Source organism: Typopeltis vanoorti, chromosome 23 (genome assembly GCF_054136105.1).
Source record: "Typopeltis vanoorti isolate ZY-2024b chromosome 23, IOZ_Tvanoo_1.0, whole genome shotgun sequence".
NCBI classification, from domain to species: domain Eukaryota; kingdom Metazoa; phylum Arthropoda; class Arachnida; order Uropygi; family Thelyphonidae; genus Typopeltis; species Typopeltis vanoorti.
In genome coordinates, this window is record NC_143571.1 from 18,476,918 (window position 1) to 18,495,127 (window position 18,210).

Here is an 18,210-nt window from a genome sequence, read left to right on the forward strand (position 1 = left end):
CTACTCACCTCCACTTCATTCACCACAATTCCCATATAATCTACTGGTTCGTTCATTTCTGCAATGTCACCACCTGGATGATATATTCTTGCAAAGTGCTCACTCAGTAACTCAACTATATCAACTGATTCAGTTATCTCCCTACCATTGGCATTCTTTAAAATCATTCTGCCATATACATTTTTCCTTTTACTTGCAACATATCGAAAAAACTGTTTAGGATTCTCTTTAGCCTGCACGGCCAATGTTCTTTCGTAATCTTTTTTGCTTTTCTTACCACACTCGTTACCCTTCTGGTCTGTGCTTTATACCGTTCATGTGCCTGCCGGTCACCTTTCTCCTTAAATTTCCTCCATAGTTGTTTCTTTTTTTGCAGCTCAAGCTTAATGGTGTTATTCATCCATTTAACCCTTACTTGATTTATTATTCAGACTCTAGTTATACAGTCAGCCATTGCTTCATGCAAACACTTCTTAACTGCCTCCCATGCACTATGAACTTCTAGTCCTTGCAGTTGTACATGCCACGGCACTGACCCAATCAAACTCCTAAGCTTGTCATACTTTTCAGCCTGATAATTCCACATGTACCCTGTCTTAATTGTAAATTCCACACCTTTAGCCACCTCCCAAGTCAAGACCCTATGATCACGCTCACCAATTGGTGGCAATGTGGTCATATTTGTTACAGCCAAATCCTCAGATGTAATTACTAAGTCAAGCACTCTCTGACCTCTAGTATTTTCTATTACATGCTGTCGCAGATAGTTATCCCTTAATAACCACATAAAATCCAGCTCCTTCCTCCCATCCAATCAATACGACCATAGTTGAAATCTCCCATAATAATTATCCTCCTTCCACTCATTTCTTCTATTTGCTTGTGCATACTGTCTCCACCATCTTTTCCATCACCTGGTCTATAGCAGCACCCAATTGTATATTTTGTTCTGCTAGCCACAATCTCACACCAAATTGCCTCAAATGTGCTCTTTTCTCTATCCTACAATTTAACTTCTATTCTCCCTGGCTGCAGCTCATCAGCTATCATCAACAATACTCCTCCCCCCATTTTATTCTCCCTGTCATTCCTGAACACACTATACCCATCACATTCAATCCCACTAGCTATATCATCTACAAGTTAGCCATGATCCACTAATACCAAAACCTGTGGACTGGAAGTGCCAACCATGGCCAAAAACTCTTCCTTCTTGTTCCTAATACTCCTAGCATTAGTGTACATGAATTTAAGACCCCCCCCCATCAGCTCCATCCCTACCTTGATGCCTTATATTAACTATCCCATTCTGATTTGTTGTCCTTATTCGCTCGGGCATATTTTACTCATTCATACATTCAAGTGCTTCCCTAAGGTCTGTATATCTACTTCTCCCCCCCTTTAATAAATCTAGTTTCTCTGATTTTGCACATCCACTACATTCAGCAACACTTTTTCAAGTCTCCTTACACAGTATCCATTCAAATGCAAGCCATCCATCTTATACAGATCCTTTCGCCCATCGAACTCACTCCACACGTCCACAAATTCCACACCACTCGTCATACATAACCCACGCATAAAGTCATTTGCAATTATGGCCCTCCTTTTAATCATTTCACTGTCATACCGCGGCAAAAGACTAATCATCCTTACTCTCTCACTCTTTTCTTTTGCTACCTCAAACAATTCATTCAGGTCCTCTATCATTTCCATTTTATCTCCTTTCAAATCATTCGTACCTGCTACAACAATCATTTCTTTCACCCTTTCCTTTTGCTCTCTAATAGACTCAGTTACATCCTTTATGGTCGCACCAGGTTGGTATGATTTTGTCAAATCCTCTACTAACAACACTTCGTACTAATAAGTCTCCATACAGCACTCTCTCCTTCATTTTGTTTACGTTCACACTCATACACTTATTTTTCCTACCATACTTTTTATTATTGGCTGGTATACTCAGTCGACCTTTGTTCAGACGCTCTAGCTGCCACTTTGCCCTTTGTATCGTTCCGCTCAATAACGCGATCTCACTCATTGCATCTATCTCATCTTTTTTATTCTCTGTAAAACCATTAATTTGCTCTGAATTAATACCATCATTCACACTTTCTACATTCACATCCTCACAGTTCTCTGGTACAACCTCGCCATTTTTTGTCATATCACTGTTTTCTTCATTCTGAGGTTTGACAAAATTATCACACTGACTACCTGAAATACACTTTAATTCCTCATTCCCCTTACATTTTCCACACACACACATTCACTCCTTTATTATCATCATCTAACCATACTCCAACCGCACTCCGCAAAGTGTACATTTCGCAGATAGTACACTGAATCATCTCCTTTATATTACCGTTATTAAATAAAGATGGCAAACCATCATTACTGGCCGCCATTTTCCTTCATATGGGAGCCATACTCACTTAACATATTTTATCAAATTATAAAATGAAACACCAAAAACACACAAACAGACACGCTAAGATACGCAAGGCAAACAAAACTACGTAATATTCAAGTAAATTTATCAATGATAACTTAAAATAACACTTATCTTATCAGGAGCTCATGACAAACACAAACAACTACAAATCCCTCTAGCGGCCAGCAAGATAGCTCAAACTGACTATAAATACCGCCATGATCAAGTGGACAAAATAATTCATTAACATGTATGCATAAAATATGGTTTTCCTACTTCTGATAACTGGTGGTAGCATAAAACATAGCCTGTATTGGAAAATGAAACAGCACAGTTCTCTGGAAATTTAGAATACAAACTGCCAGCATTTGGAACACAACCTGACATCACAATTATTGAACACAGATAAGTTTAGATTATTGACGTTGCAGTACCCACCGATAACAACATCACAACAAAGAACTGGAAACAAATCACTAAATATTGAGATCTAGCATTCGAAGTTGGCCAGCTGTGGCTTAAACACGCACCAAAGTCATCCCAATAGTTATAGGTGCACTTGGGGCAATTTTAAAACAGCTATCCAACTATTTACAAGAATTAAAAATCAATGAAGTGATTACGTATGATATACAAAAAATAGCATTACTTGGAACAGTTCATATTTTACAATGCTACCTGACAAATTATTCTTAGCTTCTTGGGTAGAATCTGAATTGTCTGTATTACTAGTCAAATTGATGTTTGAATGATATCTCGTTTTGACTGTGTACCAACTGTTTATTAAAAACTCTGTCTTATTTCTCATAAAAAAGAACCATTTTTCCCCCAGTATTATTTTTGATAACACTTCAATTCCTAGACAAGATGAGATTTCTCTTGTCGGAATTACCCTGACATCAGGCCTCAAACAGCTCTAAACAGCTGTTAACCTTATACAAGTAACAAATCTGCCCAGCTATTGAATACTGTTTTCACATTTGGAGTGGGGCTCCAAAAAAGCTCTCTCAAAATGCTTGACTCAGTACAGAGGAGAGCAATTAAACAGATAAATGACCCATCTCTTACCAACTCACTCCCCTCACTTTCACATAGATGTTTGGTCTCTGCAATTTGTATATTCTACAAATATTTCCACAGGAAATGTTCATATGAAGCAGCATCAATAATTCCCCCCCCCCCACTCTGTACTAAGCCCATTGGAACATGTACAAATGCTGCCCGACATCCTTTCACAGTACACCTTGAAACCCACAGAACAAGTTTCCTTTCCTCCTCCTCCTTCATCCCTGCTACTGCTGTACTGTGGAATGGTCTTCCCCCGATGTATTTCCCAAAGAACACAATATGCAGGCTTTTAAATCTAATGTCAACAAGTTTCTTCTTTCCCAACACCCACTACTCATATATGGTATACTAAAGTACTATAGGTTAATCAGCCAACCTCTCGTGTATGAGCCCAACATAAAAAAAAAATTGTGTGAATATAATAATAATAATAATAACAAAAGCCAACAATTAAAAGAAAGACTTTCAAAATGGCAAGCACACTGAAAATATCATCTGTCCAAATGGGAAACCTATAGAACAAGTAAAATATTTCAGCTATTAGGCACAAGTTTTAGTAAGATGAAAAATTAAATATGGAGATAGACAATAGAACAAGTAAAGCAAGTAGTTAGGAGCCAGTTGAACAAATTTATATGGAATAAGAAAGAAATTAATCAAAACACTAAACAAGCTAGATACAAGACAGTGTTCAAACCAATTTTAACTTATTGGTCTGAGAGATGGGATAGAAATAAAATACTTAATCAAATTAGAGGAGTGAGCAGATGTCATCAGTAGCAGAATCATTAAAAATGAAGATAATAGGTGGGACATTGTTAGCATTCAGGAATGTGTGAGAAGAGGTGGTATGGTCAGTTAAACAGAATGGGAGAGGAAAGGTTATCAAAACTTTGTAGCTAGTACGTCAAAAAATTCCCAGAAGAAAACCAATATCTAGGTGGATTGATTTAGCAAGAAGTGCCTTAGAAGACTGAAATATGAGATCTGACAATGTTGAAGCTCTAACAGATAACACAGAAATTTGGAGGAAAATTATCAATAGGAAGTTAGTAAAGATGTAAACTTTCCTTGTAGTACTTTCATAATATCCTGTACACTTCCTGGACAGATCTCAGGAATTTGATGATGACAATGACTAATTTCTTTTTATTCTATTTAAATTTATTCAGCTGATGACCCTCCATCATACCAACTTTGCTTATTATGTTGTCTATTTCTATTTGTATCTTCACTAAAAATTGTGCCTAAATTGAGAAAACATTTTACTTTTTAAATAGGCTCTCCAATGAGAATGCAGGTGATGGTCTTCAGTGTTCCTACATAGCATATCTTTTTACTGCTGACTGTCATGTCAAATTTATTATAGCAATTATTCAATTTAATTAAGGAATTCTTCACATTTGTACTGGAATTATTTAAGAGTATAACATCACTCATCCAAAGTAAAGAAATGTAATGAACATCTCCAATTATGATATTAGGCTAATGCCACATTTTTTTTTCATAATGTTATCCATATAGATGATGAATAAAAAATAAATGTGGCGATAGAATGCATCCTTATGTTACTTCAAACCAACACCTTATCTTACTTCAAACCATATTTCTGTATGCCCTTCAATTGTAACTTTTGACTCACAAGTTAAATTATAGACTACATATTGCTCGATACTACATCCAGTTTACATCTTATAATTAGAGTGCTTTTTTTTTTTTGAACTGATTTTTCTTGGTACCTTCTCATAAGCCACCTCCAGATCTGCAAAACTTAAATATAGATCTTTTACTCCTTGTTATATTATTTATCAACTAATGTCTTAAAGTGAAAATATGATCCTGACAGTGTCTATTTTGCCATTATCTAGCTCTTCTGTGTTTAGGCTTTGTTGTTGGCTGAAGCTCATGCCCAACTGATGAAGGCATCTATTTCCCGAGTTGTTTGGCCAAATGGAGAACACAGCACAATACAAAACAAAGCAATACAATAAGTGGAAATTCTGTTTATTTGAGGAACTTAACTGGCTAGTCTTCCTAAAAAATGGAATTATACCTGTCTGTATAAAGTGAAAAATCAAATTCCACTTTTAAAAACTCTACAGAACAAACTGAAAGAAGCCTCATTAGCTCACTTCTAATTCAAAAGAATTAATGCAGATATTAACTCTCTAAATACAAAAAGTCTGGATTCTCAAACCAGACTTTTGGAGAACACTTTTTGACATTTCTGATGAATCTGCTCATAAAAAATCTTGAAAATAAGGAACAAACACATCATGAAATAAAACAACATTTGCAGTTCTAATTTCCGTCCACATATTCAGTCTCTTAAGTTGTGATCAACTTCCCATCTAAGAAACTCAACGGAATGGCTATCAACATCATTAGCCTTGGCCACAATTTTGCTATAGTGCCTAGTCAAGTAAGTCCCAACATCAGACTTCATACTGCACATAAAACACATCCACATTGGCTCCATATGTTCCCAACTGCTAATTGATGCTACTAACATCATTAGATGAACTTTGCTGCCTAAAACATCTCTCCAACAACCAACTAATCATGCTTTATAAATTATGAAAAGACCAAAACATAATACTTACTAGAGCTAATAAAGGCAATACCACAGTGGTTATCAATACCAGCAAATACAGTACAATCACAACATGTTGATTATATTTGCTGGTATAAATGTATTGCTCAGAAACTGCACTACATGCATTACCGCCTCCATATACAGGTAATCCAAAATTCATAAAATCAGTAACTTTCTCCATCCCATAGTGGATTCTCAAATAAAGGTGAGGATAACCTTATCATCATCATTCCCACTGAAGAAGAGCAAGGAAATCAAAGTTCAGTACGGTTAGGGAAGATCTTGAAGCTTCTAATGATTGTGTTCTATATGTTAGTCAAATGATGAAAAGGAACATAATATACTTTCATCTGCATAGTTATGGATTGGATTTGAGATAAATGAGAGAGGGAACAGGAGGAATAGAGTGGACAAAAGTGCAGTGTCTTGGGATACACCAGTATGGGTGAGGAAATTTGAGGAGAGGAAGACATCAGCCATGACACATAGTGACATGAGAGGAAGTTGGCAACCTAAATGCAAAAGATAATTCTATCCTATCCTATTCCTTCAGCCATATGGCTGGTGGGGGGGGGGGTGTACTACCCTTACCAAGAGAAAGTAGGCAGACCATAAGACAGTATTTTGCTTGGTAAGGTCATGTGCCAGACCCAATCAAATGTCTTAGATATATATAGCTATAAATGTGAATAGTCTAGTAAAGGATGTATACTCCATGTCCCTGCCAATTTCAATTTAACAGAAACAAAAAATCAAGAAAAGAGAAATAGCTTATATGAAGAGGCCTTCCATATCTGCTTCACAAGTTATAGTCTACAACCTCAATAATGTTTATTTCTGTCTCCAGTCTGCAAACTATACCTACTTTTCTTAACAGAATGTCACATTTCATCCTCTTCAAAAATTGCTCATTTAAATTTTCCTAATTACACACTCTTCGATTCTTTTCACCTCAAAGGTGTCATTTTTGCATATGTTTGCTCTAATATGCTATATAAGAGCTTCTGACTTAGAATTTCTTCTTTTTCATCTTCTTTCGCTAAAAATCGTTTTATTGCATTCTGTCAAATGCTCCAGTTTCCAACTTTCCTAATAATGAAGTCATCTTAGTTGGAGATTTTAATGTACCCTACTCCGACTGGCTTTTCATTTCCAACTGCACATTGAGAAGGTAGAAATTCTGAAGTACTTGAGATTAGATCACTAGCAATAATGATCTCATACAAACTGTTCGTGGGCCTGCTGAATACCAGATAACACCAACCACTCTCTAAACACTCTATATATTTTTCTCAGTACACTATGAATGTTGTTTGTCCTTTGGGAAATTCAGACTATAATCTACTCTTGATTTCTTCTCCAATGGAGCAACAGAATCACAGAGTCACTCTCATCCTAGTGACTTGTATCCCTCCTTTCTACAGTTGAATTATTTTTCTCTGCCAAAACTTTTCCCCAACTCTACTTGTTTCTTTTGCATGGCCTTCTATCATTCCAAGCATGCAACATTCAATGCCCTCCTTTGAATTTTCAATAAGAAAAAGATCATAAGAATATTGTTCAAACTGGATGCCTACTAGAATACTAGATAATACTAACCACTCTCTAAATCCTCTAGATATTAAAAGAGAACCTCCATAGCTCAGTTTGGACAAAGTGCTTTGGTTGGAAAAACCTGGGTGCAAATCATATACAGGACATGAAGAATCTCATCTTTGGCTTTTGAGTTGAAGATGAGTTAACCAGTCCCATATGGTGGAAAAGTTTTTTTTCCTGCCAGAAACTCTGGTTTTCGTCCCTCAACAAAGCAAACTGGCCAGGAGAATGTATGCAATTTAAACAAGAATATATATTTAGGCATAAGACTAACCACCTTATCCTAAATTTAAAGTTAAAAAAAAGCCAATCTGGGCAGGTTGTGGACCTTAAGGCTCTGTAAGTGCTACAGACATCAAAAGTGAGTTCACATCATGTGATCAGTCTTCTGACGTATGCAACTCAGTTGGCATGTAGAAACAGATGCTCTGTTTCTACATACTGTTTCTGTGGGTATTTTCTTGGGTACTGCTCTACTGAACTGACCACCGCTATTCATCGACTTTCCTCTCAATATTAAAAAAAAGGGGGAAAAAAAGCAGAATCCATATACAGTTTAGCTTCAATAAATGGAATGAAAGAGAAAGATCGGAAGTTGGTTAACTTCTGATAATCCTCTTTCATTACATCTGTCTCTGCTCTTTGGAACAGCCTTTTGAATACCAATTTCTCCCAAGGACTATCTCTATTCAAGAATGCATCAACAGATAGCGCTCCCCCACCCTACCCAAACACTTGCCTACACATAGGCATTGTTGATTTTTATGTCTTTATATGAATCTGGCACACCTCTCATGTATGGGGTTAATATAAAAACCTAATAAGGGGGGAAGGAGAGTAAAGATCATTCCAAGGTGAGGCTAAAGGTTTAGCAAACTTTGAGTAAGGAGTGTTTTTTTATATGGATAAATATGTGAGTGGATGCTGTTAAAGGATAGTGCACAAATTTACAAGACGACATAACCAGCATACCAAAAACTAATGCAACTCTTGTTATCACAGTTATAATGATCATCACAATAAATAAAATTAAATACATTTATTTATCATGCCACATCAGGAGCTAAACATCATATATAAAATTTAAAAAATTCAACTCTTGATATGATGTGTTGTCTAAGTAGCCTTGTGATAACTTGTAGTCTACAGGAGAAAGATTTATATGTTCGATATTATGTGCAATGTCTGCCGATTAGCCCAGTGGCTATGTGCTTCACAACCATGTGCTTGGGAAAGGAGTGTCCTGGGTTCGATTCCTATTGACGACGTGAGGAGCTTAAGGACCTTTCTCAGACAGAGCCAAGTTAGCCGGTCTTGGGCATGGACAGTAGGATTTTTCTCAGCAGTTTATCTGGGGTTTTTCCTCCTGCAAGCATGCAAACTGGTCCCATGAACACACGCGTTCACGAGCTACAGCCACAGCATATATCAGGAGGCATAGGGCTAGTCACCTTATCCTCGGAATGGGTAAGACTTAGAAGAGTTTAAGTTAGCTCTGTAACAGGCCAGTAGGGAGGAGGAGGAGAAGAACTCCATGTTCAATATATATCCCACAATACATTCTTGGAATCCTTGGAGGCGTCACATAATAATACTAGTAGCCAGCTAAAGTAACTTCTAGTTCTATGACTTATTACTGTTTATGTGACCATAGGTTTTTTTAATTACTATATATGTTCATATAATAACACCTACCAGTTTCGCTAGCAACTGTCTAGCTTTCTCAAGGCTTGAACGGCAAACACAAAAAAATGATAAATGCACAAAGTATAAAGAATACAAACCGTTAGTAACTATAAGGTAGCTAAGTTGATACATTCACACGACAATGTCAGCATGTATTGTGAATCTTTAGTCCGTGTCCTCTGAACACACGTTATATGATTGTTGGCGTACTGCAGTTCCGTCAAACTGAGTGAATTGATTAAATTTTTCCACATCTCATTCAATATGGCACTTTGATTTCTGTTTAGGTTGCTGCCTATTCGTAGGACTACTGTTGCTTCTTTGAATAATGGGTGTCTGAAATCATCATCTATGTAGGGCATAGAACTATTTTCCCAGTCTATAGAATGGTTAGAAGTTGAAAAGTGATGCACTAAAATGGAGGTGATTGTCCTGTTATGATTGACATCTCCAACATGTTATTTCTGTCTGATTTCGAGGCTTCTTGAAGTTTCTCCAATGTAGGAGCAGCGACACGTACATGGAATATTATACACACCTGGATATGTGTAAAATAGAACACTATCCTTAGGATATCTTAACACCTGTCTAATGTCAGTAGTTGGTTTAAATACAACTCTGATGTTATGAGCTTATGTCGAAATCAGACAGAAAGAACAAGCTGGAGATGTCAATCATAACAGGACGATCACCCCTGGTTTAGCGCATCACTTTCTTTAGATCATTTTCTCCGTTTAGCGCATCAACTTCTAACCATTCTATAGACTTGGAAAATAGTTCTATGCCCTACATAGACGATGATTTCAGACACCGATTATTCAAAGAAGCCACAGTAGTTCTACAAACAGGCAGCAACCTAAATAGAAATCAAGGTGCCATATTGAATGAGACTTGGAAAAATTTAATCAATTCACTCAGTTTGATGGAACTACAGTACGCCAACAATCATATAACACATGCTCATGCAATGCGTGTTCAGGACACGGACTAAAGATTTGCAATACATGCTGACATTGTCAAGCGAACATATCAACTTAGCTACCATATAGTCACTAATGGTCTTGTATTCTGTATACTTTGTGCATTTATCATTATTTTGTGTTTACCGATCAAGCCTTGATAAAGCTAGACAGTTGCTAGCGAAACTGGTAATCGTTATTATATGAACATATATAGTAATTAAAAAAACCTATGGTCACATAAACAATAATGTCATATTTTAACACTTCATGACCAAATATGAATTCTTCTAGATCTTTTTAGCCAATCTTGCAGTAAGCTGATCTTTTTTCACAAAAAAAGTTGAGATTTTAATCCTGCAATTCAGAAAACTGACTGTAGAAGCAGAACGTACATACAAATGAATACTAGTTAGGAATAGAAGAACTGCTTTCCATCCAGCATGCTGCAGAAATGCACAGAGCTATGACAATGATGGAAGATGGAGACTAGCTGCCTATCATTTTGCAAAAAATTAGAGCTAAAGCAATGTCATCTGCTCCTTTGGGAAACAAAAAGTATTAGAGGATTTATTTTATTTATAGCTCTTGATGTGCAAGATCATAATGTAATGTGGCAAGTAAACAGATGAATTATCAGGTTCAATCATTAATATCTCAATTATATATAATACTAAATTATCATAGACTTAACTTACCTGCTTCACAGAAGCAGAATCCATTAGTATGAGAACAGTTGCCATGCTCACATGAACAGTTGTTAATACAATCAAAGCCAAACATTCCTTCAGGACACTTTTCAGAGCAGCTTAAAAGAAGTTGACTTTTTCAGTATATTACAAAATGATATCAGATATATTGTGTTTTAAAGCATCCTTATTATAAATGAATTCTGAAATATATTTATGTATTACTATTATTTAATTAAATAATAATTTAACTAGATAAATTTGCACTTTCCATTTCATTATTCTCAATACAAATACAGATAAACAGAATTTTCCATGACACAGGAACTGAAATTATAGTTTATTATAACTACAACAGGAGTACGATAACTTTTATATAACAACTACATATTTATGTCTGATGACTTGTACTATCTGACTGCACGGATGGGATATCTTTCCAGGTATCTGCATTTGTTACCTTCATTATGCAGTGGTAAATGTATCCTTGGCATTCTCTAAATTATATATCAAGAGACTCTCTTTATTATTGCACTATTCCATGGGGTTATGAAATACACTGTGATATCGGGAGGGAATTTGTCCTATAACAGAAGAATTGTGTCATTGATTGGGACATTTGTGAAGAGGGCAGAGACATCAAAACTGACTAGTAAATCAGCTTTTTCCAGTGTGATGTCTTTGATTTTGTTTACAAAGTGTTGTGTGTTTTTAATATAAGAGGGGGGAATGCCCTACCAACTGCTTGAGTGTTGCTGCTAGTTTCTTGGCTAGGTGATAATTGGGGCTGTCTATACCTTCTACTATTGGCTGGAGTGGTGTGTTTTGTTTTGTTTTGTGAATCTTCAGTAGACTGTAAATTCTTGGAGAATGAGCATAGTGCGAAGTTAATGTTTTAACAGTATCTTCGGGACTATTATAGGACAAATTCCCTCCTGATATTACAGTGCTCTGTGCATGTGCTACATTCTGGCTATTTTGTGTGGCAAAACACTTTCTACCTACAAAAAGAAGATTTGCTCCAATGAACAAGCACTTAAAGATGAATTAAAAGTTATCAGCAATAACTTCCTAAAAACGGGTTACAGTCAAAATACTATCAACAAAATTCTGTTAAAAGACCTCACTTAAAAACAAAAATAAACGAAATTATATCAGACAAAATAAACATAATTCTACAAAAATACAACCTTAAAGCCGCCTTTAAATCTCCTGCAAAATTAAAGAACTTACACATCAAAGGATCCACTCTTTCTACTGGCCTACCCTGGGATATACTGTATTCATTGCACCTGTAATTTGCCCTATATAAGGGAAACAGGACACACAATTCCTATCAGGAAAAAGGAACATAAACGACACATTAAATATAATAACTATGGTCAAACTGGTCTTTCTGATCATGCCCTAAACACTTTACATAGAATTAACTGGAAAAGCACCTGTTGTTTACATCACACCAAAACATGGTATGAACTAAATTTAAGGAGGCCTGTGAGATTCTTATCAATCATCCCAGTCTTAACAATAATGATGGTCCAAAAATCCCAAACATATGGAAGGCACATATTCTATCCACTTGACCTTTCTCCCTAAGAGTTAATTCTAAATAGAATCATAAGTAATCCAGGATCCTAAATCTAATCTAACAATTGTCATATCAATTTAGGAAATCATTTTCACTGTAAAAAACTATCTATATGAAAGAATGTTTCTCTGATGTTGTCTTAAACAGAACATAGCTTTGATGTAGTTAATTTATTTTATTTCATTGTAATTTTATTTTATTTTCACTAGAGGTCAGGCCAGTAGAATAACCACTGATCAAATCATTGTCTCTTCAGCATATTATGTGAAAATGTAATTTAGCTTCTCTGTATATATATGTGTATACTCAGGATGATGACCTTAATATGAAGGTCTAAATGTCGGGAAATTAAAATAATTATTTATAACATGGTTGTAGAGTTCATAATTTGTGTAAAATGAATGCAGATCATCATGTAACACTAAAGGAAAAGGATTCCCTTAAAACATGTGGTGATATATAATCAAATCCTATAGTCTTATTCAAATCAATTTTACTAAATTTCTCATATATGTCCTTCTCCCTCACCATCAGTTGCTGCTGCTCCTCCTCCCTTCCCCATTGCTCTCAAGTTTTGCATGATGTTTCTTCACAAAGATGAAATACCTCTGAATTGATTATTTACCATTTCAATCACATCTTCCTAGGTGGTTGTCATTCTAACATTTTCCCTAACTATTATCATCATTCAAAATCATTCTTCTTTCTGGTCCAATATCAAAAAACTCCCCGGGAATTTTTGGGCCTTATTAGATAATTGCTGCTCATACTGCACTTCTGCTACCCTTACCAAGTGAATCACCCTTCTTGCCTCTTTGTACGCCTCACAACTGACTATTGCAGTTCAACTTTTGATGCCTCCATAATGCCTTCTTCCAGACTAGATGCTTCATCCCTTCAGTCATCCATTTAACATCTTCCTTATTAACCTCATGACCTTTGGAATACATTCAGACATTGCCTCACCAGATAGTTCCTGAGCAGGACCAAAGAAGCACTGATCCCCTTCCCATTGAATTCCTCATCCTATGATATAGCTGCAGTGTGTCTCCTACTTTGTAATAAGTAACAATAGCAGTTAATGCTATTGTTATATATACTGCTGTATTGATACTATGTTATATATACTACTGTATTGATGCTATTATGTATATTGCTTTTTTTTTTTTTTTTTTTTTTTTTTGAGAGGCATTTGGCAGGGTACTAAAGTTGATATTTAAGTTCCATGGAATTAGATATCGTGTTAGCGGATTGAATTGGATTTCGGTTAGCTGGCAGATATCAGAGAATTGTATATATACATGGATGAGATATATCAAGGAAAAGGAAAGTTACAAGTGAAATATCATAGGGATTGGTGCTGAATCTTTTTCTTTTTAACCTTATGTCAATGATATTGTGATTGGACTACAGTAGTATATTCAATTACTTGCAGATGATGTGAAACTTGAAAGAGTTATTAGTAATAGTGCTATTGTGGTGGTTCTTCAAAGGATTTGAATAAGCTGAGCAAATGGGCAAATAAATGTCAATATCAGTTTAATGCAACTAAATGTAAGGTCTTGAAACCTGGGATGCACCTATGGGTTATTGCATACTCTGTTGGTAGAACTATACTGGAAGTAGTGGATGAGGAAGGGATTTGGGGATTATAGTTAATAAAAATTTGAAGTTTAGGGGACATATTTCGAGAGAGTGGCAAAAGGTAACTCAAAGGATTGTTCACTACTAAGAAAGATTTATTATTATTATTATTATTACCCAAGACCCCATGGAGTCAAAGACTCATCTGGGAGGTCCTTTTATCATGCACACAGCTCATCATACCGTGCTTTAAATGCACTCAAATTCTCTGCAGACACCACAATCTCAGGCAAGGCATTCCAATCATTCAAACTCTGCATGAAAAAAACCTGCTTCTCACTCCCCTACTCACACCCTCTTTATACAGTTTCTAGGGGTGACCTCTGATTCTCCCTTGATCTCCCACTATTTTCTGTAGAACCTCTCCAGCATTGATCCTATAACAACCCCTTATGAATTTATAGGTCTTTATCATATCTCCCCTCTTCCTCCTGTCCACCAGACTCTGCAAATTGCATCTTCTCAATCTTTCCTCATACTCGACATTCCAGAGGTTAGAAACAACCTTATCAGTCACCTCTGGATCCTCTCCAACATCTCTTCCTTCTGAAAATCAGGTGACCAAATCTGGGCACAACAGTCCATGGCCTAATCAAAGCCTTATACATTGGAACAAGAATCTCATTACTTCTACAAGTCAGTGTCCTCCGCATCATTCCCAGAAGCCTTTGTGTTGTCTTCACAATTTTGGCTATGTGTCCCCTAAATTACAGATCCTTATCCATTATCACCCCCAGATCTTTTATTTCCTCCACCTCCGACAATATATCCTCACCAAGCATAAATTCTGCATCCCATCTATGTTTTCCAAATTTTAAAACCTTACATTTTGCAACACTGAACTCGCATCCCCATCACTCAATTTATTCAAGTCTTCTTGTAAGGCCACATCTTCTCTACTCTTCATAGTTCGTCCCAACTTTGCATCATCATTAATATACAAGTTAAACAGTAATAGCCCTAAAACAGATCCCTTAGGCATGCCACTAGTAACTTTCCTTTTCCTGGATATTGTGTCTCCATACACAACTTGTTGATAGGTATCAACAAGTTGTGTATACCAACAAGTTGTGTATATAAGTCCATACCAACAAGTTGTGTATGGAGACACAACTTGTTGTGCCCTTAATACCTATCAGATAGCCAGTCTCCAATCCAATGCACTATTCTAATATCCAATCCCATCCACTCTAGTTTGACTATCAACTTATCATGTGGTAATCTATCAAAATCCTTTGGGAAATCTAAGTATATCACTGTGTGTCCTTCTCCTCTGTCCAAGGAAGCGGTCACCTTATTGTAATAAGTAAGTAGATTACTAAAACATGATCTTCTTTTAGTAAATCAATGCTGTACATGAAAGATAATACCATTGTTGTCAACTCAATTCTGGATCCTAGTTCTCACAAGCTTCTCCAACAACTTAACCACAACAGTTGACACACAGATAGGCCTATAGTTTGATGCTTGAGTTCTATCACTTCCTTTATGAAGTGGCACAATCTTGCCCTCCTTAGGAACTTGACCCACTGCAAGACTCGTATTAAAAAAATATGTGAAGGCCAGCATCAACTCCCAGGCACATTCCTTCAGTATACGCGGTGATATATTATCAAGTCCTACAGCCTTATTAACATCAAGTTTGTTCAACTCCCCCATACACCCTCACTTACAGTCTGTCTCTCCTCCTCATCATCAACTGCTCTCAATCATGAAGTCACATTCACAAGATCTTCTGCAACAGCTGTCTTTATACCATTTTTCCAATCAATGTCATCCTTCCTTAGAATTCTTTTAGGGTTCATTAGCTAACTGCTATTCATACCTCACTTTAGCTACCCTCACCAACCAAGTCACCTCACCTGCCTTGTCTGGTCTTTGTAATCCTCATGGAATTGGTCAGTTTCACTTCTCTTATGCTGCCTCCGTATCGCATGCTTAATCTCTTTAGTCATCCATTTCACACCTACCTTATTTAATCTTCTCACCCTTGGAATACATTTAGACATTGCATCTACTAGATAGTTTTTGAAAATCCCCAAAGCTGCATTTATCTCTTTTCCAGCTAACTCCTCATTCCATGCTACACCTGCAAGCTGTCCCCTGAGCTCTTCATAATCATCCCCCCCCCCCTGTAGTTCGACCTATACCCTTTTCTTACAGACGTACTCACATTGCTGTCAACCACCCAGATAATCACCTCATGGTCACCCTCACCAATTGGTGGGTGATTTGACACCTCATTTATAATTACATCCTGTGATGAGATGACCAAATCAGAGACCCTCAATCCTTGCATACCCTCTGTTACAATTTTGACCAGTACAGAAAAATAAGTGGTTATTGCATTATATAATGCCCTGGTGAGACCACAACTGGATTATTGTGCTCAGATCAAGTCATCAGAATTTGAAGAGGATAAATTAGCTTGGAAATACAGAGGCAAACAACAAAAATGATATCAGGATGGTGCAAAAGTAGAATATAAAAATTATATCAGGACTGTATAATATTTGTTATAAGGATAGACTCAGGACATGAAAGTAGAGAGATTGATGGATTGAACGCAAAGGGGAACATGATTGAGACATTTAAACTGTTGAGAGATATTTACAGGATTACGCTGGGAAGAGTTTTCACACCACTCCTATTTTCTATCATACCACTCCTTTCATGCACTACCATGACAGGGTGGTAAATGAGGTAAATCAGGGTGGTTGATGGTAAATGAGGGCATGAAAGAAGTGGTATGATAGATATTGTCTGGTTTTGTCTAGGATGGGCTTCCCACAATCAGTTGTGTGTCTCCATGTAGGCTTTGAATAGTAATAAAAATAACAATATTGATTTTTTAAATATAATGAAAATATTTATGAATGAACAGGCTGTGGGCTTCCATTGAGCCAAAACATTAGAGGACAACTCGTAGAACTTTCCCTAATCTGCAATTACAACTTTTATCTCCTTCCCCCCACCCCCTCTTATTATGGCGACATCCTTCATATTGGTAACAAGGCTGTCATGCTGAAACTGTTCTATTCTTTTAGTACCTTTAGTTACAGATTACAATTCACTATCAAAATTTAGAAAAAAAATTCTATCATTTTTTAAATGTGACCCTAATAAGATCAGATCATTATATAAATACAAAAGTATAGTACATTCCCACAAATATTAGCAATCACCTTTATTTCGCTTCCTATCACTTCTACTGTACAAGAAGTAATGTTCACAATTGCTTATCAAATGCTGCCTTCAACCAAGAAATCACAGACCTTAAAGATATCATCCATCTTCAGCATGCCCACAGTAGCTAACAGACCACTGCCATCCATTCTGCCCAAAATCATGATAACATGTGCTCTGCTGAGCAAAGATTTGAAGATGCTTACTTTTTGAGAGGGATGATGCACTGAATCTTGTACGTAGCAGCTTGTGAAGGTAAGTTTACAGTGAACAGATTAGGCGAGTATTCCAGAAGGAGTACAAGAAACAGGATGTCTAGGAAGGCTAATTTTCCATCCTTTTCTTTCTCCATGGTGAAGTTGATAAGTGGGTGAAGGTTGTTGATATTGGCTAAAAAGGTAGGCAGAGCTACTTCTGAGTTTGACCAGATGGCAAACATATCATCCACATATCGTACCTAAAAGGAAGGTTGGGGTTGTATTGAAGAGAACAGGGATTTCTCAAGATGCTCTAAGTAGAAATTAGCCACTTCAAGTGACAAGGAGCTATCCATAGTGGTTCCTTCAATCTGTTTATGGAATTGGTTTCTGCAGATGAAATAGCCTGAGTGCATGATAAAGTCAAACAGTCAGACTATATCTGGAACTCCTCTGATAACAGCTGAAGAGTGTCAGCCAGAGGTACACTGGTAAATAAGGACTGGATATCAAAGCTGACCCTCAGGTCTGTGGATGTTAAGGGTAAGGTTTTTATTTTTGTCAGAA

The 18,210-nt window shown here is 36.6% G+C and overlaps 1 protein-coding gene across 13 annotated transcripts in view; it reads right to left on the bottom strand.

Annotated features, from left to right (window-relative positions):
* The window catches only part of LOC150093662 (uncharacterized), a 442,983-nt gene that overhangs the window by 167,621 nt on the left and 257,152 nt on the right, over positions 1-18,210 (bottom strand). For all 13 annotated transcript variants that reach the window (XR_016550305.1, XR_016550303.1, XR_016550304.1 and 10 more), the window contains one exon: positions 11,038-11,147. Coding sequence is in view for 9 of the 13 variants with exons in the window: in XM_090412731.1 (XP_090268857.1) it covers positions 11,038-11,147 (110 nt within the window). In the remaining 4 variants the exon portion in view is untranslated. The remainder of the gene's footprint in view (positions 1-11,037; positions 11,148-18,210) is intronic.